Consider the following 23,842-nt stretch of genomic DNA (forward strand, 5'->3'; position numbering starts at 1 on the left):
TGTTGCTTTGCTTTGAATTATAATTAGCTGTTATTGGAATTACATTTGGTCTTTTATTGAAATTAGTGATTTTGATCTGGTATGTATTTAATGATTTAAGCATTTGTGGTATTTTCAGGTCCTGCTTGATTTATCTTTTTTTAGAAGTCTGTGAGTTGTTTAATTATTTTAGACTTTGTTTACTGTGTAGAAAAAGTGTTAAATTTAGAGATAATCCTAAAGTGGGTGAAATCACAAAAACTGGAGAGTGCAGGAATGATGTAAATGAGGATAGGATTTGATACAAGCAGTGGACAAAATAAAATGTTGATTGGGTTGGAAATAATGAAAGCTAGAAATATGTGAGGGGATGAAAAATTCAAATACCAAGTGCTTAGGGGAAATCAAAGAAGTAGAGTGTGGTTGTGCCAGTGAAGATGTTGGAATTGACTGCCTGGAGAGGGCAGAGGGGCTCCAGCCCTTGGAGCATCTTGTGGCCTTCTCTGGAGGGCTCTCACACCTCTGTCAAAGATGGCATGTCCCTAAAATAAGTTCTGAGGCCAGTACCCAATCCTCTGGAGTAAAACTGAGAAAAGAACATCCTGGTAGCAGTAATTCCCCAGTATATGCTTCAAACCTCCAGCAGTCCAGGCTGCTGGTGTCTCTCCAGGAAAAGTTTTCCATCAGACATGGGTATCCTGCTGCTTGAAGTATCACCTCTTCAGGCCACTAATGGCTTATGTTAGAAAGCTGATATAGAGGTTTTCCTAATGTTATTTCCTCAAACTGTTTACTTAAAAAGGTAACTGTTTAGTCAAGGTCTGCAGACAGCTGGAATTTGAAATTGTCCACATTGAAGCTTAAATACAGTTATTTAAATTAGAAAGCTTGACTGTTGTGAGAGAAAGCAAGTTGAACTACAAAAATGAGCAGTGTAGCTGCAAATGAGATCAGTTTGAAGATCTTCACTTAGAGTATTTATAATCATTCAACTAATTCAGTTTATCCTTTCTGTTCTTGTGGACAGACATTGAAACAAAACATTAAGCAGGAGAAATACTGCATGTGGTTTTTTAGTCCTGGTCCAACCTGGGATGAGGGGAAGTATAAAATGTTACTAAAATATATAAAAGATACACAAATAATTATGGATATGATTGGAGATCTGGGAAAGCTGCTTCTGGAGAGGTACCAAGGAATTCTAGACAGTTCATTGCAATGGATTGCTTAGTGTATACAAGAGAATAAGAATGTGATGGATTCAAACCTGGGAAAAAGATAATATTGAATATGTTTATGGGAATATTGTGAATATGTTGGAATAATTGCTGTGTAATTGGAAGAAATAGACAAGATACATCAGCACAAGCAGTGAAAGACTCTACAATCAGGCAGAAGTTTAAATAATTACAGGAAACTTTTCTGAATTGTGTGTGCTGGTCACTGTTAAAGGGGAGGATCTAGTTGACCTTGATTTTACCTGCAGTGGAAAGTTCACATAAGCTATAAACTGTGAAGGTATGGAAAAAAATCAGCAAAACAAACCAAGGGAGAATATTTCTGCTTGAGAAAGGTCCCTGGAGATCCAAGGAGAGCACAAAGGACTGAGACATCTTGGGTCAGTGCCTGTGAGAGCTGGGAGCTATTGCTGCTGCCTTTCCCACCATTCAGGGGATCACCTGCATTCATCTTGGGTGATCTCCATGTCCTTCCAGTGTCTTCCTTCAGCTCCAGAATATTTTCAAGTGTGAATGATCGGGGTGGTTCTGCTATGACATGGCTGCAACATCTGTATTTAACCAAAACCAGTCTGTGTAGAAAAGGAGTGGATTCACTGTGACTTCATTAGAGAAGGGTGCAGCACACCCAAAATAACTTGGAGCTCACATGCCTTACTGAACCAACTGTCAGCTATTTTAGGTCTTTCCTTTTTTGAATTACTCAACTTGGAATAATTATTTAGTGCAGGAGCGGGGGTAGTGAAACTGTGTGTGAGATGTTAGAGCATTCACAGAGAAGGTGAGACATGAGTTCACTTTCTGTTCCAATTAATGCTTATTTAAATGAAAGGTAGTAAAGTCAGAATATGATGTGAAAGATGCCTACTCAGGCCAGTCAGTGGCCTGGGCTTGCTGTGGAAACAGCTTCAAGTCTATGGTTTGGGATGATAATTCTTCTCATTCCATGGGGGATTATTCTTATCCAAGACCAAAATATTAGTGACTGCATCTGTAGGCATTTAACAGTGTTTATTCTTCACTCCTCAGCTGTTGTCATGCAATAATTTGTGTATCAAATAGAAATAACAAATCTTAATTACATCTGCCTGTTTTCTGGCAGTAAGTTTTTTTTTTTTTCCCTCCTCTCCAGTTCATTCTGGATTGTTTGCATCTCCAAGGTTCATTTTGTCTCACTTGATTTCTGTTTAGTCCATCTTATGAGTCTTCCCCAGTGTCTGGCTTGGATGGAAGCTCATCCAAGCATTTTTAGGTTTCCTTGCCAGCAGCTTAGTTCCAGGCTCTGTGAGATGCAGCTCCATCCCTTCTGCTGTGCCAACTTCCATCTTCCTGGAGGAACTCACTAAGTGCTCCTTTGTGTACCAACACCACAGTTTCCTCTGCTTTGCTTGTTATGTGAAGAAAAGGATCCTTCTGAAAAAAGCTAATTGATCCAGCCTGTGTGCAGGCTTACTACCCAGCTGATGTTCAGGGAGCCTTTTGTCTGTGGTGTTAGCAGGCAAGGTGGCCGTGGATTCCTTCCCAGAAGCACATGGCAGTTTCAGTTCCCAGTGTTGGGGAAAATTCTTCCAAGTACCAGTCACCACCCACCACCACTTTTTTTCTTTAATTTTTTTTTTTTTTTTTTTTTTGTTAAGAAAAGGTGAATCACATTGTTTACTCCCTGGATGCCAAGCCTTTTCTAGCAGGTTTGAATTGTCTACTAAACATAGAATCATATCACAGTTTGTGTTGGAAGTGACCTAAAGCATTTACTGTCTGGAATAATTTGTTTCCATAATATCTATATTTCATCACAATGTCATTCAGCATGATTTTATGATGTGCTGTCCAGCACATCACAGTGTAGGATAGAGCAGAAAATACATGGATTACAGAAATGAGAGCATGAATTTTGCAACTGGGAAGCAAGTATCCATAACTGTGCAGTGAGGCCAGTGATAAAATACTGGAGTGCCTTGGCATACAGTGATCTGCACTCATGGCTGCAGGGAGGCTAATAATGTAAACCTTTTGTGTATTAATTTTCCATTTCTAAGATCAGGGTGATTAAAAAAATCACTCAATTATTTACCTTTTCTTTTGTGTATTTACCTTTAAAGCTCAGCTTTCTGCAGTAGGTAAGTACTAGGATAATTAAATGTAGATTCAGTGCTGTGTGGTTGTGGTTCTGACAGAACATGGACTGTAACCCAATTTTGGGTCGAGCAACAAAAAGACTGTGTTTGAAAATCACTGCCTGACCAGACCTGTTTGTGACTTCTGAGCCAAATTGTGTTCCTGAAAAATATATGGAGTTTCTGAGTTGCAGTCCATTCAAATGTTTCAAGAAAACTTGCAATCTCAAGAGTCTTCTGATTCCACACTTTCTGTGATTGCAGTACATAAATGAAGCTGGTGCAGTTGGATCTGACTGCTGGTCACTGTTTTCTTTCAGGCTCTAGTGAGACCTACCAAGCTCTGTAATCCTGACACCCAAACTTTAGTTATTTCTTGGCTGCTAAAGCTTTTCCAAAAGGAAGTTAACACTGAGAACATGTCCACATCGTTTCTAGACTCTTGGTTCTCATGAGCCTTGTTAAGAAAATGGGGATGAATGGGGCTGGTGGTCTTCAAACCTTTTTATTTCCTTTTTTTTTTTTTTCTATTTTATTTTTTTCTTTCCTATTTTTCCCTTGGGCATCTAACACAGCTGTATCATAGAATGGTTTGGGTTGGAAGGGACCTTAAGGCTCATCCAGTCCCACCCCCTGCCATGGGAAGGGACACTTTCCACCATGCTGCTCCAAACCCTGTCCAACCTGGCCTGGAACACTTCCAGGAATGGGGCAGCCACAGCTTCTGTTCCAGTACCTCGCTCAACATCTGAATGGTGCTGGTGGGTGTGACACAATACCTGTGTCTTTGTGGTGTGTGCACACCTAGAACACCTCAGATACTGCTGGTTTTCAACACATGGTTGCCTTGGCTTCGGTTTCTTTTCAGGTGAACATTCAAGAATTTGGTCTTGACTCGTTTTTTCCAGCAGTTGCAGTTGCCTTGAAAACTGCAGGTGACATTGGCTGCAGTACTGAACTGGATCAACAAGATCAGGACTGCTGTTTTGAAGTCTTCATTTTAGAAGCTAGCCCCCCTTATATCCTGACATAAAGTGACTGTTGGAGTTTTCCTGAAAGATAGAAATCGTTCCTAATTTCGAGATATCAGTGTATAACCCAAATAAGCTATTTTCTATTCCTAACTTTGTATAAGTCTTGTAAAAATAGGACATAGGAAGCATTAAACCAGAGTTGAAAACAAAATTGCCCTTTTTTATATAATAGTTAGATAAGGAATTAGCTTGTTATAGAAGGTTCATTTGAGGGGCATGGATTTTTTTCTTCAATCTTATTGTCAGGTTCAATGCTGAGGATACTGAAATGATGTGTTTTGAGGTTTGAGCATGAGAGTATAGACTTATCTGTCTTTCCAGTTGTTCTCCCAAGCCTCAAATGTTCATCAGGATCATGAGCATTAGGTACTTCAGTGCTTGAGTTAGCATTGTCCAACCTTGTTTTGGCAGACATGGAGCGCTCATACTTCCACTTGCAAGGGATGTCTCAATATCAATTTTTAAAGTGAGCAATAAAAACTCACTTCATTTGCTTTGCCCAGTCATTTAAAAGTGTAAATCTTTATAATTTAATGCTCCTGTAATTTTTAAATTATTTTTTATTTTTTAATGTGCATTTCTGTGTATGGTCCTGCAGGTGTTAGCTGATGCTGTTGCACGCTTGGTTGTAGATAAATTCAGTGATTTGACAGAAAATTTCTCATCTCCACACGCACGTCGAAAAGTCCTTGCTGGAGTTGTCATGACAACAGGTAAATTAAAAAAAAAGTAGTATTTTGAATGTTTAAATATGAGAACTCTGTTTGCATCTAGTAAACTAACTTTTTTCAGTCAACCAGTATTGAAATATATTTTTACTGTTTAATCTTGAAGGTGGACTAAATACAGTAATTAAATCTCAGGTACTTACAGGAAAATTAGACTTGCAAATACTTCTGTTTCCACAGAGTTCCTGTCCTCTGCCTGAGACATCTGAGTAGCTCACAAAATGTAGGTTTTAAATTCAAGTTAATTGTGAAACTTTGGGAAAATAAATAAAATCCCCCATTGGTATTCCTGGTTTGGGCTGTTATGTAAGAATTACACTTCTTTCCAAGGTTTTAAGATTTTGCACTTTGTTATTCTTGCTACATTTTATTCTCAGTGGTCTATGTGCAAATGTGTGTACATTTTATTCTTAGTGGTATCATGGCTCCCTGGGTGCTGACACGATATCTCTGCTTATCCAAATTGCCCAAAACAGTGAAATTCTGCCCTAAACTAATCTATGACCATGCTGCTACTGAGTTTTCCTCACATTAAGATTTATCTTGGTCTTCAATCCATGTGAGCCCTTGGTGGTTTGTTCATTTTGAGGCTGTCCCAGCTGTGTCCCCTCCTGATCTCTTGCCCACCCACTCTCACAGGCTGTTGATAGCTTTGGGTAGGCTTGGTGCTCCTCAAGCTCTGTTGAGAAGCACTAGACTTCCATCTGATAATAACACTGTTTTAGCCCCAAGTATATGAGCTGTATTTTTGTTTTATGATATTTATTGTGTTTTGTGGTATTTAACATGTTTTTATGCTTTTTACAGCTCTGTATGTAGCAGAAGAGTCATGTGCCAAAGAATTAAGACTTAACATGTGAATACGTTTTAATTAACTGAAGAAATAGTTTTACACAGAATAAAAAAATATCTTGCCATGAATACATGTCTGGGAAATGCCTGGAATTAAATGATCACATTGTGTTACAGCTTGGTGCTTCTCCTCTAGCCCTGTGGGCAGGAGTGCTCACCTGGGCTCTGGTTCATTTTCACTTGTTGGACTTTTCTTCCCCATGACTGTTTTGCTAAGTGGCATTTTGATCTGTCTTTCTTAGTCCTTCATTCAGCTGGGTTTTCTGAGTGTTTAAAGGTAGTTCTCTGTACAAAAGACATCCACTCTATGTACTTTTTAAGTTCTTTTACGTGGGATGGTTTAATACCAAGAACTACACATTATACTGATAATCTTTACAGTGATTTAAGCATTTACATTTCTTTTTTCCCTAGTCTTACCTTTCCTGTTTTTGGCTCATACCCTTCCATAGCATATTGCTCCTTTAATAAAGCAGTGCCTTTCAGATTTCTAGAGTGGCTGTGAATATCTGCATAGGTGGCCAGAAGGTACAGCTCAAAGTTGCTGGCTGCCTGAATCTCAGGACAAAAAGCACTTTGGATCACAGGCTTTAATAATCCTTCTTGAAGCAGCACTTTTCACCTGCAGGTTTTCAATTTTTAACTTACCTGAACTCCAGCATAAAGAGTGTAGTTCTTGTAAGAGCCACTGACAGGGCTGGTGAAGGGAGGTATGGCTGAGTGGAGCTTTTGTTTTAAATAAATTATCAGAAGAAAAAGCATTTTTAAAAGAAGCAAACATGTAAAAAAAGAGCCTTGTTTGGGTTCTGCAAGAAGATCACTCAGTACATTATTGGGGATGTTAATTGTATTTCTTCCCTGAAATTTTATTTTGCAGGTACAGATGTGAAAGATGCCTTGGTAATAAGTGTTTCTACAGGAACAAAATGCATCAATGGTGAATACATGAGTGATCGTGGTCTTGCATTAAATGATTGCCATGCAGAAATTATAGCTCGGCGGTGTCTGCTGAAATTTCTGTACACACAACTTGAGCTTTACCTAAGGTAAGCTAGGGGAAAAAAGATGATGAGCTGATCCCACAGAGCTGAAAAGGTGTCTGTGGAAAACATCTGTCTTCATTATTTCAGTGTAAAGCACATGTCCTATTGCATTAGGATGTTGAATTTGGAACTTGTGCCCTTTGCCCTCAAGTTTGAGTTGAACAAAATGTTTATTCAGTGAGGTGTCAATCATGAGAGGGGAGGATGGGGAAAATAATTGGCAATCATTTTGTAAACTGTAGATGTAGAAATCAAAATAATGTGAAGTGAGCTAAAGGTTGCTGATGTTTTATTTAAGTGCCTGAAAGCTCTTAACATCTGGGATTGTCACAGGCTCTTTATTTCATATTTCGATGGTCCTTTAATTTTGTTAATTGTCGTAACTGTTAGGTTTATGTTAGAGAATTTTCAGCCATCCTGTGATTTGTTTTTAATGCCTGTTAAGTCTGCCCAGCTTATGCCTATTTCCATGTTAATGTCAGTTTTGAACTCCAGCTCTTTTCTCTGTTTCAGCAATAAAGAAGATCAGCAAAAATCCATTTTCATCAGGTCAGAGCAAGGCGGGTTTAAGCTGAAGGAGAATGTGCAGTTCCATCTGTATATCAGCACATCTCCTTGTGGTGATGCTCGGATTTTCTCACCCCATGAAGCAGCACAAGAGGGTATGACAGCAGAACTCTTCCAGCCAAGAGAGCTTAAATTATTCTTGGGGCACGTACAAGCAGCACGGTTAAAATTTAGGTGTCTTCTTTCCTTTTAGCATAGAAGTGTGTTAGAAAAAGATCTCTTCCAAAAAAATCTGAGCTGTTCTTCCTCTGTGGTAGAAGTTCAGTATAGAGTGATGAGCCCTGTGGTCTTGAAGAGGCTGATGCTAACTGAGATAAGCCAGTGAGTCAGCAAGTATTCCTACAGAACTAACCATCCCCTTTCCCTGTTTCCATCCTTTAACAGCAGTTCTCTGCCTGCTTCTTCCAAAGTCTGCCCATTAACTTCATTTTAACTCTGTAACACACAGAACAGAGCTCAAGAGCTGCCTGCTTCCTACTGCTCCTTTGGTGAAAGCTTGGTTTAACTGCAGGTGTGTTTTGGAAGGCAGTTATTTGTGAGAAGTGTCTGATGCTTTAGCTAAATTACCAAGAGCAGTAGGAACTGTGATGCAAGCCAGCAGTAACTGCAGGCAAATACCTCAAATCAGTCTTTCTTACTGTGATTCTAATGTGAAAGCCTTTGAGAATGTCCCTCAGCTGATTGTCAGTGTTTTTTGTCCTTCAGACCAAGGGGACAGACATCCAAACCGCAAAGCCAGGGGCCAGCTACGGACAAAGATCGAGTCTGGGGAAGGGACCATCCCTGTGCGCTCCACCACCACCATCCAGACCTGGGATGGGGTCTTGCAAGGAGAGAGGCTGCTGACCATGTCCTGCAGTGACAAGATAGCCAGGTGAGAGACACTGACTGGTTGGTTTGGCTGCTGTTGATGGTACTGCTGAAGGAGGGCATAGGACAAGGTGGAATGGCCTTAAGCTGAAGCAGGGCAGGATTAGATGGGATATTGGAAATCCTTCCTGGCACAGAATGCCCAGAGAAGCTGTGGCTGCCCCATCCCTGGAAGTGTTCAAGGCCAAGGCTGGATGAGCCTTGGAGCAGTCTGGACTAGTGGCAGGTGTCCTGCCCATGGCACGGGGTGGAATAAGAAAATCTTTAATGTCCTTCCAATCCAAAACCATCTTGTGATTCCTACAAGAGAGGAGAGGTGCATGGTACCCACGATGAACGTGCAGGGAATTGATGGGCTTATCTCACTGCTTGGGCATAGTGTGAGGGGCTGCCACCCATGTGATAAAGCTCTGATTCTTCACCTGCAATTGGTGTCAGACCTTTTGCTGGCTTCAGAGGCAAGGTGTAGTCATTCTCTGTCACTCTAGCCACATCAAGTCATTTCAGCTTTGTTTTGTATTTCTGTCACTGGGGAATAGCAGAGGAATGTTTTACAATTTTTTCTTTTAAAGTAGTGTAGAATTAGGAAAACAATAAACCTATTGCATTACTTACATTTGGGTAACTTCCTCTGGTGAAATGTTCTTGCTCCATCATTGGAAATGTTTAAAGTCAGGTTGGATGGGGCTTGGAGCAACCTGGTGTAGTTGGAAGAGTCCCTGCCCATGGCACAGGGTTGGAAAAGGACAGACTTTCAAGTCCCTTTCAACCCAAACCATTCCATGATATCAAAGATCCCTACACTTTCCATGCATAGTTTAGATTTTTTTACTTTTTAAGGTAAAAAGTGTCCCTGTTAAAAAAAAAAAATGTAATTGATGGGCACTTCTGGTTTTTACTCTAGAATTTTAATTACAGTTTAAATATTTTATTGAAATTAAATACTTTGTTTCCAGAAGAAGATTTTAATTTATATTTCATCAAATTCCTTTTTTGTTGTTCTTTTGTTAAAAATTGAAAGGTTTTTTTTGTGTTTTCAAAATCATAAATGGACAAAACTAATTCAGCAGTAGTATTCTTTAACAAGCATTGTAAGTATGGGAGAGTTGCAACATCATTTTTTAAAATGAGTCTGTGTTTTTGCAGCCTTTGTGCTCTTGCAAAGTAGATGAGAAATGCCAAGTTTTTCAGCTAATACTGAAAGGATACTTCAGTTATTTTTAATGATAAGTGTGTTATATATGTTTTAATTAAAAGAGCTCTGCTGTTGTCTCAAGTCACCATTAGCCTGATTCAAAGTTTATTCAAGCTATTAAGTTGGAACTCTTCTTGTGAACTGCATATGCCAAATGAAAAATAGAGGAGGAAGGTTATATAATGGCTTTGTTCCTTTAGTCTTGTCTCAAGTAATCAGCATCTCTGCTGAAGGAAAACATTTTATTTTATTTTAAATACCCCTAACAGAAATGAATAGGGCCTTTCAGAAGCTAGGACAGGCAGCTGGGGAAAAGTAATTCTACAAAAATGACATTTCAGCATCTTTTGTGATATTTTCAGTAAAATTCACCAAATAAATTCCCCAGTTTCATGCCAGGGGCTTCTCCTAACCACCTGACTTGGGATTCATGCCACATTCTTTTATCACATTGTCATTGCAAGTATATAAGAAAAAGCCAGTTGTTGAGCTAGAACACATTTGACACTCTTGTTGATTTTGTGTGATGCAGAACAGAATCCATCTCTTGCTTCCATAACTAGCTGTCACCTCTCCTTGGGGCTAATGGGAATAATTTTGTTTGTGCCAGTGAAGGAAGCAAATAGAACCCTTTGACACAGAACAAAGACTGTATGACGGGTAAGGAGGCCCAAATTTTCATCTTCTTTTATTTTTATTTTTATTTTTTTTTTATACATTGCCCTGACGTGTTTTGTCCATTTGCATTTGAAAGAATGCCTTGCTCCATAGTGTCCAGCACTCAATCCTCCAATATGCCTCAGGCCCCAGGAGTTTCCCTTGAGCTTTCCCAAAGGTTCACAGTCACAGCCTGGGAAAGATGTGGATAAATTTAGGGTGTGGGATTGCACTTGTATCTGAACTGCCTCATCTGTGTGGATTATCTGTATAATCCAAGTTGCTGTTTCTAGCCTTAGAGTGCTTTGCTGCAGTGTGCTGCCCAGCACCCTCCTAGACCTGGTAGGAACATCCAAGAAAAGTTGTGAGAAATGTGGGAGTGTAATCCCACTTGGACTGGAAGCATTAAAACAGGATTATCCTGGTGTGTTAGAGCTCTGCAGAAAGGTGTTAAGGTGGCTTCTGACCAGAGTTAACATTGATATCCATGCATTTGTTTAAATGTATCCTGGCCTGGTGCTGTGGTACTTCACACTGTTGATTTTTATGTCATTTTTCTTTTGATGTCTTTTTCTACCCATATTTTCAGCTTCAAATAATTACTTACCTTCTCATTAAACATTCCAGTTAATGACTAATGTCCTGCTGAGAAGCACAAAATTCCTTTTCACACAGTTTCTTAGAAAAGCTCTAGGAACTGAGAAAAACTTGCTAGGTGGAGTTGTTAAAAGGGATGTCATTGGTGCTCTTCTACTTTAAAGAAGAGAAAATATTTTTCTGATCAACTTTTGTGGGAAAGAACATCACACACCCATCTACTGGCCTTGTTTTGTGCTCATTCAGAGTGGGAAATCCAGATGGACATCTGTAGCTCGGTCTTCCTTTTTTTTTTTTTTTTTTTTTTTTTTCCCCTCCCAAAGGTGAGCATTTCTCCTTACCAGTTTTTAACCCAGTGACAGTAGCTGATGAGAATTGCAGTGGCCACTTTGGTGCATGGTGCCTGTAGTGAGAAATGACTACCCAAGGTGTACCATTATGGAGCCTATCCCAAGTAAGCTCACATATGTTGCAATCTCATTTAAACCCAGAAGAGCAAAGAAAATAACGTGAATAAAATGGACAGAACTTTGAATGTTCAAAAAAATACCCAAAAAACATGATTAAAACCAAACGAGATTAGGTCTTGGTGCCAAAAAATTGGTATGTTTTATTTAATGGTGAAAGAGGCAAAGAGGGGAAAAAAAAAGAAAGAAAGAAATAGATGGTAGGGGGACAAGGGTTAGGTGGTACACATCACCCTCCCAAGGGTCCCAAGGATATCCTGTTGCTCCATCTGGTCTTGGTGATGTGGGTCCCATGCCACAGCCATCCTATGCCACACCAAAAAGTGGATTAATACACATTTTGGGCAAGTGGGAATGCCCATGTGCCACCCTTGCAGGGGACCAGTTTGACACAAGATTCTGGATCTTGTTACAGCATGTACAGTGCTCTGGTGCAGGGTCTGGGGACTCTTTGGAGGGGTCTTTAATGGGCCATGACACCCCTCTGCCATCCTTCACGTGGATGCAGCTGCTCCTGGGGTGAAGGGGCCCCACAGCTGAGCTCTGCACAGCACAGGATGGGCAGTCACTGCCTCTGACCAGAGACTTTTTCACCACACACCCAAAACCTCTCTCCCACACCCTTAGGTGTGAGGATCTGTGCTGGTCTCACCCCAGAGCTGTGGTCTCCAGCCCAAGGTGCTAAGCCTGATCCCTCTGTGATGTATTCTTCTTCCCCAGCCCTGAGTTATTACTTTATCTTACCTGCATCAGTAGTGCCTCAGACCTCTTCAGGGTGTAGTGCTCTTCTCTGCAGCTTTTGTAATACAATTTTGCTATAATAGGCAAAGATCCTTCATGAAGGTGTTTAAGTCATCAACTACAACAGTCTCAGTCTCCAGCAACATCTGGGCAGCAAATCCAGGCAGTGCCAAAAAAAGCTGGGACAAGTTGGAGCCATGTAGCCTGCCTTAATGCAGCTACAAGGGGAAAGCTTTGGCATGCCTGTAACTGCAAATCTAAAATGGTGTTTGTGAGAAGAGCTGCTGTGCAAGACCAGAGACTTCCTGCACTTATGATTTATAGTGTGGGCTGCTGACCCAGCCACTTAATTTAAAAGATGCTCTCACTCCTTGTAAAGACACTGCTGCCTGTTTACAACTGTGGCTCTTGAAGAGGAGTAGTCATAGAGAATTCATCTCTTCAGGAAACAAAGAGAAATTGGATTTAAAGTTGTGCTTTCAGCATGCCAGAAAGAAAAGTGCTTTCTGGGATAGTCCTACATCTTCCACAATGACAGCTTCTCTCACTTGCCATCAGTTGCAAGTAAAAACTTGTGATAAACAAAGTGCCAACTAAATAACGTTCATTTCTTCATATTAATTGTTGTTTATAAATAATACTGATACAAGAAGGTCTTTGGACTGTAAACACTTGTCAGGTTTTGCCTTGTTTGAGTTGCAGGGGACTCTTGTTTTCCTGAGATGAATTTTGACACCAGTTCCATGTGGAAACCATTGTGGGGCACACATAGTGGCTCCCCTGCCCCATCCTGGTCTCTGCATAAGGATGATGCAGATCCTTATAAATAAATAAGGATATTTGATATTAGCATCAAGTTTTATGACTTATATCTGTTAGGCCCCCCTCAATTCTGTATTTTCTCTAAAATGTGAATACCAGAATTTCTGTACCTTTTGAGTTTGGAAAGTTCAGAGGGGAGTTTTTACCTGGCATGTGTATTTTTAACTGGTTTTATTTTTGGCAAGAGGTGCTACCAGCACGCTGTGAAAGTGTTGCTGAGAGTTAAATTTTGCTTACATTCTCATGTGTCAAGAGTTGTGAAAAATCAGCTGCATTTCATGAAGAAATCCACAGACCTTTTAGGAATCCACTGTAGATACCCCTGAGCAGATGATGGTCCAAAGCAGACATGTGACAACATAGCAAGGAGGAGAGGACTCTTCTTGATTCTGTCATTCTCTAGTTTCTCCACCCCTTTTTTTTTTTTTTTTTTTTTTTTTAGTGCAGTATGCTTGAAAACAGCAGGAAGGTTGAGGAAGTGCACCCATCCTCCAGACTGTTAGGAACAAGATTTAGAGTAGAGTATATGCAATAAGAAAACCAGTGAGTGTGATAAATTTATAAAATTCAGATTTCCCACTGAGGTGCTCATCTCTAAGACATCAGATGAGCACAGTACACAAAGAGTGTCCTCTGTGTAAATTGGCAGGAGTTGAACACAACTCCTGTGCATTGATCTGCAAAGGCCAAGGTTGGGGTTGAGCTGCAAAGTGTTGGGATGTACTGGTTTGAAGGAGCATTTCCCAACACTGTCCTTCTACTCCACCAGTGAAGGAATCACTGTTAGCTGTACCCCAGCTCAAATCAGGGCACCTGTGCTTAAGCATTAGCAGTTTAATTAGCAGAACATAAATTTTCTGGCTGTTCATACCCATCTAAGAGCTTGCACTTTAAATGTCAGTTTTACTTTAAGGTAAAGTTTTTGAAGGTAGTCTGAGAAAATTCTTGTAGGAACTTAAACCTAAATGCTCAGAATATATTAAATACTGTCATAAGACAATTTTTTTTTTTGCTTGCCTTAGACAAGCATTTTAGATGTTTCCACTAAGAAGGTTTACATAGGAAGAGTTTCCCTGCCTGCTTCCCTGGGTTTTCTTTCCCATTTGCAACTCTCTGCTTTACATGCCTTACTTAAGATATTTCAGTATTTGTTGATGTGATGCAGCATTCCTGTGCTCTGCTCATGTTTGTTCTTTAACACTCAGGTTTGGGTTTGTAAGCTGGATTTGAGTCACTTCACTTACTTAACTCTTTTCTGATACTATTTTTAATATGAAGAAAAAAAATTCCATTGTTTAATTGCTCCATTGTGAAGACAACACTGACTTGAAGTTTTCTGTAGTGCATTTTACATTTTCTGCTCTGCACTGCATGGTTTGTAATGAAAAATTTGGCCAGGCACTGGAACAGGGTGCTCAGAGAAGTGGTGGAGTGTCCCTGGAAGTGTCCAAAAGGAGTGTGGATGTGGTACCTGGGAACAGGGGTGAGCAGGATGATGCTGAACAGGATTAGTGCTTGGACTTGATTTTAGAGAGCTTTTCCAGCCTTTGTGATGATATAATTCTTTGGGGTTGTGCTTATCTCTGCACTATAACCAGTTTCTGATAGAAAAATATATTTCTATAGGGAAGTACATGTTCTTTTATTATAAAAAAATGAGATTTAAAGCTAGTTTTATAACCCATCCTTGCCTAATGAATATTGATTAAGAGTTTTGGTTATATGAATGGTTTCTACAGGGCCATTGCTCTGAGCCCAGCATGAGTGTGTGCTGCTGTGGCAAAGGGGATTCAGCACAATAATACCAGTTCATACAGTCCTCTTTGCAGAGGCTTGCTCAGCTGGTCTCACTCCTCCTCATCTTCTAATTGTTGACAAGACAAATGTCAGCTTTCATTTTCTGCACCAGAGAAGGTTACCAGGTGTGGGAGGAAGCAGCTAAACACAAGCTCTGGAAATACTGAAGTCAGAAGTAAGGAAAAGGGTCTGGCAGAGGGTTTATTTAGGAAGTAAGGGCTTGCCAGAGGAGTGCTTTGGCCTATTTTAAAATGTGTATCATCACTTAAGCACTGATGTAATGAAAAACGTGATGTGCTTTGTCTGTAAACCTCAGTTTGCAGTGCTCAGTCTTGAATTCTTTCCAGATGTTTCTTCCATAGTATTACTTGTGTCTGTAGCAGTCAGAAAGGCATGGTGGTCCTGGAAAGCAACAATTTTCACTTGTTACCTTTACTCTGACACTTGGTTGCTGATTGTATTTTCAGTCTTATAAAAAAATATGCCTTTATTCCATGTAAAATATACCTCATATATTAGCACAGTATTTTTACTCACTTAATAGGGCCAGCTTTTTTAATGACAGGTGAGTAAATTAGTGCATATTGCCTCCATTTTCATCATCAGTGAAGATATGCAAAGAAATATTTTATTTGGATTACAATCTTTGTTTTACCATTTTTATATTTAAAAAAAAAAAGAAACATGTTGCAAGTTCTGAAGCCAGCCTGTGTAGTTCAGTTATTGCAGAAGTGAAACAGTTGTGGTGTGGATTTTCTTGCCTGAGAGGATGCTGATGTGCAGTCTGCCCAGCACAAGCTGCAAGAAACATTGTTGGCAGCATCTGAATTCCCTGTTTTCCTAGGAAGACCTTGCAACCTGGTATAGCATGGGGTTTTAATAAGGACAACCATTCTATGGGAGCATGAGAGCTTTTGATGTGTTCCTCTGTTTTATCCAAGCACCAAAGAAAACTTTTCCTGCTGCTTGTGTCTGGCTGTTGCAGTTGGACTCCAGGTTGGACAGGGCTCAGAGCAACCTGGGGCAGTGGAAGGTGTCCCTGTCCATGGCAGGGTTTGAAACTAGATTGTTTAAGGTCCCTTCCAAGCAAAACCATTCTGGGATTCAAAGACTGAAATATGCTGTTTTTGTAGTGCCTCAGTATTCCTCAGAACCAAGACAGTGAAAATACTCTGCAGGATACGTTGAGGTTTTCAAAAGTATTTTGAGTGACAGTTACAGAGACATTGAGAGCCAAAACTTTATCAAATGAACACAATTAAAAAAAAAAAAATCAAAATCAGGATTTTGCTCCTAGGCATTCTATATCCCTGCCACCAGACCTGATCCAGTGTAAATCACAGTGCTCAGACAGGGATTTATGTCTGGAATCTGTGAAGCAGCTAATGGGAGCAAGGACTGTATACATTCTTTGTATGTTTTCAGTTTTCATATTCATTTTTGTCCCTGCCCATGGATATTGCAAGGCAATGCATGTTCCCTTTGTCAGCAGGGTGTGGGCAGCTGGGCTAGGATGTGAAGGACAGGCCTTTCCTTGTGGTGGTGAGGTGTGGAGGTCTTGCAGAATCCTTCTTGTGCTCTGGGAAGGATGCTCTTCTCCCTGCCATGTGTCTTGTGGAGGCATCAGCTGCTGTTTCTGGTGGAGAATCTCAGTTTGGCTTTCTCCCAATGAATGATCCTGTCCATCTCTGGCATTAGAGTGCTGGAATCTAACATCACCAGGCATGTTAGCAGGGGTACAAGTTACAGAGTCTGCTCCTGTTTTACTCAGGATTACACTGAGTAAACATCCCCTGAGCTGATCTCTGAAATGCTGGCAGGTGTCACAGCTTATGCTATTGTGGTCATGTGCTGGTCAGGAGGAAGGGTTTAAAGTCTGGTCCATTGTGATTAACTGCTGTTATGTCTGGCAGATGTTACTTGTTCCATTAAAAAGAAAGTGTTTTTTTGTTTTTTGTTTTGTTTTGTTTTTCCCTCCCTCTTAGGTGGAACGTATTGGGTATTCAAGGAGCCTTACTTAGCCTCTTTGTGGAGCCAATTTACTTCTCTAGCATCATCTTGGGGAGTTTATATCATGGGGATCATCTATCCAGAGCCGTATACCAGAGGATAGCAGAGATAGAAGATCTACCACCTCTTTATACACTCAACAGACCTTTACTTAGTGGCAAGTATCTAATGGAGAAGGCCGTGCCGGTAACTAAGTCTGTTCCAGTAGCATTGTGATTTTTGTAGTTCTCAAAACCTTGCAAACTGTGTGCTGTGAGTAAACTGCTTGCTGCTTGCCATAGAGAAGTTGTGGTCGAAATATTATACAGACAGCCAGTCAGAAATACCATAGCAAGGACCTTTAAAAGTTGGGAAGAATGGGGGGTGAAACTTTGGATGAGTTTTCACACCATTCCTGTTTGGGGCATGCCCTAGGGAGATGTGAGGAGAGTTGAAGGCTTAGGGAAACCTCCTCCCACCTGTGGAATAGTGTGTTAGCACTCACTGTCACTTCTCTTGCATTGCAGATTTTTGTTGAGTTCATCTAGGAGTATGCCAAGATTCACTTGATTCACAATTTCTAGGTCAATAACTCAAAATGGATGGACATAACACCTCACCTGTCTTAAATTCTAAAATAGCTTGTTGCAGTAATGCTCTGAAAGCTTTAAAACTGAAATATCCTCCCTCTCACTGTGTGTATTACTTTGGTCTGTAGAGGTTAGCAGTTGGCATGTGTTTATTTTGAAAAAAAAGCAGCTCCTAATTTTAAAGCATGTTTAAAGCTTGACATGAATTTTTAAAAACCATTTAGGGAGGGAGTGGGGAAAAGGGTATTGTGAACAATGAGTATTTCTTTAGGTAAGACAGGTAATAAGGATTCCTTGAACTAGGATGTATAAAAATGCTAAATAACATATTTGTCCTTATATTAGCAAGTAACAGTTGCAACATTCTATGCTAAATAGCTCAGAGTTTTATGGGCATAGTAGCTGATGTATGACTGTTTCTGCCTGATTTTGGGCAATTTTTATTGTACTTCAAGACAGCAGGTTTGCACTAGGGTGAGAAATGTTTTTGTTATCCTTTTCACAGCATGTAACTGTAAGTTGTCTTCTTGAAAATCATCTTTCTGCAATGGTGCTATCATCTATTTCCCATGAAATAGAACCATCTGTTTAAACAGTTGAGCTAGCACTTGCTCTGCAGCAGAGAGAGTTTGGAAATGTTCTCAGCTGTTGAGTTTTCACAAAAATGCACTTCTTAAAAATGTACAGAAAGGCTCTTTAGGAGGTTCGGCAGAAAACTATGTTGATGTATTTTCTTTCACTAGTTCAGTCTTGAAAGCTGATTTTTTGACCTCTGCTGTCAGAGTCAGCTGGGGCATCATGTAGCTGCCAATGTGCTCTTGGATTCACATATTTTTAGTGTATTCTCACCTAGAACAAGTGCAGCAGAAATAAATACCTGTCTCCAGTTCTGTGTTCTTTCTTTTACCACACACACACACCTCTATGATTTATTTCCACCAAGGGGATGAACTAGAACAGAAATACATGTCTTGCCCCACTGTCCTGCCTGTTTAGCTGAGAAAGTACTGAAAAAATAGCTTTTTGTCCTCTAATAAAGCAGATTTTTTGTCTGCTGGGGCACCTGCATTAGGTGTTTTATTTTGAGGTACTGCTTCTACTGCTAAAAATTGTCTTTTCATCTTCTTTTTCTTTATAAGAGAGTTTTTACTTACACTTTTTGCCAGCAGGTTGAATCATAGAATCATTGAGGTTGTTGACTGTAAATTTCTAGAATAATCTGAAAAAAAAATTGATTTCTCAATCAGAGTGAGGGTGGTTGGATAAATCAGCCAATATCAAGCTGTCTATCTGCAGGATGACCTGCACAGATTCTTTTTGAGGAGAGGTGTGGCATGCAGGAGAAACCCTAGTCAGGTACTGATTGTAGAAATCCTTAGCACATCTTTCATTTGTTCATTCCTGTTTTCATTTCTTTTAATGGTTTCAACATTTTGCCATCCACAGCCTCCTTGAGTAAGGAGGGCTGTGGAATGTGCAAAGGAACTTTTTTTTCTGCTAATTTACTCAATTAGGTGTTCCTTGGTGCTCTGTGAGATCCAGGCCATAAACAGAGGTCATGACACTCAGTTTTCTATGTCTGAGATATTCCTTCCTACACAAGTCCTATTTTTTTGCAAGCTGAAGTGTCTTAGTCTACTTTGCTGTTCCTTGCACAGAGATCCTTTCACATGAGGATCATTTTGCAGACCCTAGTTTGTGCTAGTTGAGACTAGGGCAGTACCTGATATTCAGGATAAAGCAGCAATGCTAGTCTATATAGTGGCATATGTTCTTGAATGTCAGAAATTATTAGTGAAGGATCACTTTGGTTACTGTTGATGATTGACTTGACCTTTTTGTAGAACTGAATATTAGAAACTAAAATCTCATTCCTGAATGCTTATGTCAAGCTCCAAGTCCAGCACTCCTTGTGCAAGATTGCTTTGTTTTTTTTCCTAAGATGTGTTGCTTTATATTCATCTGTGAGGAATTTCATCTGCCCTTTTATGGCCTAGACAATTGCTATTGTTCCTCTTATTGCTCTGTTTAAAAATAATTTAATATCATCAGTGATCCTACCTCAGCCCCACCCCACATGCCAGGTCTGTCTCCAGCTGTGTTCACCCTTCCCAAAGAGACCATCTTTATCCAGGTGTTAATTAATTTGTTTTTAAGGTAGACAAAAATAAATCCTTCAGGAGAACTTCTGATGATTTTTTTTTTTAATTTGACTGTTCCCTTGGTACCTTATCCTCCTGTTCACATTGGTGTTTCTCAGCTTTCTATGTCCTATTTATTGAAGCTTATTTTAGGTCTCTCCTCAAAGTACTGTCAAGCTTTATTATTTATATAAGCACTGGTACAAAGAGCAGTGACCTTTGCTTTTGTTTATTATATCCCCTTGTAATAATATTCAACAGTAAGTTCTGAGCAATGTTCTCTAAATTGTTTAGTTCTATTAGTTTTCAAAGAAGAGTAAAATATTTTACTTTCTATCCTAAATTTCTTTTCTGTTTCTAGTCTCAGCATATTATGCCATATTCATGTGTAGATTTTGAGGGGGAAGATATGATCCACCTGAAGTTTTATCAAATGCTTTGATTTTGAGATGACCTTTATTCCCATGCTACTGGTTGTCCACCATCAGAGACTCCTTTGACATCTCTCCAGGGTTCTTGCATACAAATAAACAGCTGAATGTGTTCTTATTAATTAAATCCATTTGAAATTCTAAATCTGGGTTGGTTTTGGTGTTTTTTTTTTCTTTAATTTTAATTAATTCATTAGAAACCAAGGAATGGAATTGCATAATTGCAATGGAAATGTAGTGCCTACTGGGTGTTCAACTTTCTCATCTTTGATTTGCTTGTGGGACAGGTTGTGATATCACAAGTGTTTTGGAATACTTGATGACCTCTGTCTGATCCCTGTACTTGTTTAATGCATATGGAATGAAAGAAAAGGTAATAGTATAGATTAAGTCATTAAATTAAAAGAAAAAAAAAACCAGGAGAAAAAATTGTCATGTGGCATCAACTTCTTAGCACATTTGCCTCAGTATTTTGGTAAAACCAACTTTTGTTCCAAGTCTCAATTTTTTCATCTTATATTTTAAGGAAATGGAGAATAGTAGGTTATTTTCTGTTATTATTCAGTTAGTTATTTCTTATCAGTCATAGTGACAAGATTGAGCCAAACCAAGGGTAAAAATACAAGAGCTTCAGTGGTTTGTATTTCGAAGGGTTTCTTTGTTTATTAAATGAGGAATTGATGATAGGAAGCAAACTGAATTTTGCAGAGTCATTCTGACCTTGTAGATCTTGCACACTCTCAATGCTGGGCCCAGAGGTGCTGTGAGACTGAGCCAGGTGAGCCAGTCCTGCTCTCAGGTGCCCAGCTTTATTAGATTGTGTTCCAGATATCAGCCAGAAATGCATCCTGCTGTGTTGCTTATGTTCAATTTCCACAAATTCTTCAGATTTTAATAAGTGTAGGACCTGACCTGCACTCTACAGTGGAGTAACTTGAAATAGCTTCTCAGTGAGCTGCCTTAAAGTAAAAATGGGATTTTTATTTACTAGAAAGAACAAATTGCCCTGGTGCTTTGTTCTCTCCTGGTGAGGTGACTGAGACACCTTCAATAGAGTTTTGGCACCCCAGGGATGTCTGAGGAGTCACATGTGCATGGCAGCAGCTGCTGGGACCTTCATTATTATCATCCATCTTTGAGCACCAGGGTGTTTTTTATTCCAGTGGGGAATAAATCCTGCCCTGGGCAGGCACCAGGGCTGGATTTGCACTTGGGTTAGACTGTGGTGGCTTTGCTTCTCCATCCCTGGAGATAGAGCCAGAGTTGGAAGGTGGACACCTGAGCAAAGTGATTCGAGTCCTGTGCTTGTTCCTATCTCTGGGCTCAGTGTGCCACACTGGGTGTGTGAGGTGGGGAGTCACTAGAACAAAGTGGATTTATGCTGGGAGACCCAAATGTCTGCCATTTCTGGCTTTGTGCAGGGTGCTGGGGATGGGGCTCTCTTTGAGTAGGATCAGAATTCAGTAGAATGGGATGGTTTGTGTTGGAAGGGACTGTAAAGCCCATCTCATTCCACCCCCTGCCCTGGGCAGGGACACCTTCCACTGTCCCAGGTTGTTCCAAACCCTGTCCAGCCTGGCCATGAGCACTTCCAGGGTTCACAGTTTCACATCCATGTGGAAGTGAGATGAATCCCATGAACTCCTGCCACAGAACTCTCCATGATCCCCACTGCCAGGGAGGCTGCTTTCTCTAGCAGTGCACACTTGCCCTGCTGGGAAGGACAGAACTAGAGAACAGTTAGACAGAATGAGAGTGTCATGTCCACAGTGTCACCTCTGGTGAGAAATCTTCAGGAGAATGCCCCCAAAATAACAGATCTGCTTCTAAGACTGTTTGCCCCCCTAGAAACAAACAGAAGTCAAGCACTTGTGTTTATCATCATCATTAAACATGACATCTCTTCCAGGTATCAGCAACGCAGAAGCCCGTCAGCCAGGGAAAGCCCCGAACTTCAGTGTGAACTGGACAGTGGGAGACTCTGGGCTGGAGGTCATTAATGCCACGACTGGCAAGGATGAGATGGGCCGTGCCTCCCGCCTCTGCAAGCACGCCTTCTACAGCCGCTGGATGCGCATCCACGCCAAGGTACGGCTCCACAGGGACAGCCTCCACTTCACTGAAACACCTGCATGTGCTGCCTGCACTCAGAGCCACTTCCTCAGCCTCTTTTAAGCCTCATGTTAGAGTACAGAGTCACTAAGGCTGGAAAAGACCCTTAAGATTGTCAGGTCCAGCCATCAATGTTTGCATTAAACCCTCTCCTCTAGCACCACATCCACGCATTTTTTGAAGATTTCCAGGGCTGGTGACCCCACTACTTCCCTGGCCAATCTGTTCCAATGCTTTACAACCCTTTCAGTGAAATTTTTTTTCCTAATATGTGATCTAAAACTCCCCTGGTGCAACTTGAGGACAGGTAGCTACTGCTCTATGCAGTAATGGAGAAGAACAATGTGTTTGTTCACTTTTTCTTTAATGTGATGATGTCTGGTCCAAAATGCATATTCCTTGGTTTAGAGCTGAGTAAGCAAAGGATGCTGTCTCCTTTGAGCTTACCTTTGCATTTTAATTTATTTGGAAGGATAATCCCATTTTCACTGCTGAGGTTTCACTCTTTACTCTCAGAAAGAAAGCTTCCAGGAAGTAGGTCTATGGCTTTTTGGCCTCAGTGTTTTGTTTGATAGATCCTTACCATGTTTTAATATTAGCTGTTTAAATAACTCAGTCACTCTGGTGCTGTTTGGCTTTAATAGTGTCTTGTGTCTCTCCTTCTCTTGTCTCTCAACCCCCCAGCTTTCCTCCAGCTTGCGCTCAAAGATCCTCAAGCCCAACCTGTACCACGACACCAAGCAAGGAGCCACGGAGTATCAAACTGCTAAAGAGTGTTTGTTTAAAGCATTCCTGAAGGCAGGACTTGGAGCCTGGGTGGAGAAGCCCATAGAACAGGATCAGTTTTCTCTCACAGTCTAATTCACAAACTGCACATCACTTTGGAAAGGGAGTTGTTCTGGAGATTCCTGGTGTCCAGCATCGCTTTCTGGCGTCTCCACGGCCGTCACAACATCCTTCTGCTCTTTGGAGTTGGGTTTCTTTGGTTTTTTTTTTGTTTGTTTGTTTTTTTTGGTTTTTTTTGAAACTTCACAGTAGCTGTTTCTGTTTTGCCTAAGTATTGAAACTCAATGATGATCCAACACATAATTGTATATTTTGTTATAGGAAAGTAATTTCTGGTGTATTTCTAGAAATACTTTTACTGTAGAAAACTTGCAGTAAGGCTGTCCTTACTGTACACAATGACTCATTTTTTCTGGGTTAAAATAATTTCTTTTTTAATTCAATGTCATCAAGTGCATGAAGAAATTAATAGTTTCTCTAGGTTTTACACCACACTTTTAGGAAGTAGCTTAATTTTTAAAAAAGAAAATAGGTGACAAAGCTGATTCTACTCCTCTGCTAACTTGTTTTTCAACTGCAGATATTTTTAGTACATAGACCACAGAGCCAGAATGGAGTCTGGACAGCGAGTTTTTTCCCAATTCCTTGCTCTTTAAAACCAGCTGCTGAAAATTTCATGTCTTTGATGTATGTATTTATTAGTCTGTGAGCCAGTTTTTAACGTGCAGCTTTTTATTCTGTTTTTAAAAATACATTTACCTCCCATTTATACCCATTGTGAAGTCTTCATTTTTTTACCATTGTAAACTGGAAACAGCAAAATAATTATTTGTAAGTTAAGAAGTTTGGTCTATAACATGCCTGTTTAGAAGTAGATGATTTGTGAATCCCAGGAACTCATCTGAACACCATCTGAACTGTAACAGCAATGTAACAGCTTTAAAAAAGTTGCTCATTTTAAGGGCACCAAGTCTGAGTTGCCAAAACCAGTCACTTGTTGAGTATTAATTGCTCTCCTCTAGAAGCTCTTGTAACAGAGAAACCAGTCCTTAAAACTTATTTCCTGTGAGTTATATCTGCTTTCAGCCA

At 40.2% G+C, this 23,842-nt stretch overlaps 1 protein-coding gene across 4 annotated transcripts in view; it reads left to right on the forward strand.

Moving 5' to 3' along the window:
• The window catches only part of ADARB1 (adenosine deaminase RNA specific B1), a 60,621-nt gene extending 37,097 nt beyond the window's left edge, over positions 1-23,524 (forward strand). For all 4 annotated transcript variants that reach the window (XM_056496351.1, XM_056496350.1, XM_056496348.1 and 1 more), the window contains exons 5-11: positions 4,967-5,081; positions 6,826-6,994; positions 7,505-7,653; positions 8,264-8,432; positions 16,690-16,871; positions 21,765-21,943; positions 22,652-23,524. In XM_056496351.1, the coding sequence (XP_056352326.1) occupies positions 4,967-5,081; positions 6,826-6,994; positions 7,505-7,653; positions 8,264-8,432; positions 16,690-16,871; positions 21,765-21,943; positions 22,652-22,828 (1,140 nt within the window). In that variant the 3' untranslated portion in view covers positions 22,829-23,524. The remainder of the gene's footprint in view (positions 1-4,966; positions 5,082-6,825; positions 6,995-7,504; positions 7,654-8,263; positions 8,433-16,689; positions 16,872-21,764; positions 21,944-22,651) is intronic.
• The last annotated feature ends 318 nt before the right edge of the window (positions 23,525-23,842 follow it).

This window comes from Oenanthe melanoleuca, chromosome 7, assembly GCF_029582105.1.
Source record: "Oenanthe melanoleuca isolate GR-GAL-2019-014 chromosome 7, OMel1.0, whole genome shotgun sequence".
In the NCBI taxonomy this organism is placed as follows: domain Eukaryota; kingdom Metazoa; phylum Chordata; class Aves; order Passeriformes; family Muscicapidae; genus Oenanthe; species Oenanthe melanoleuca.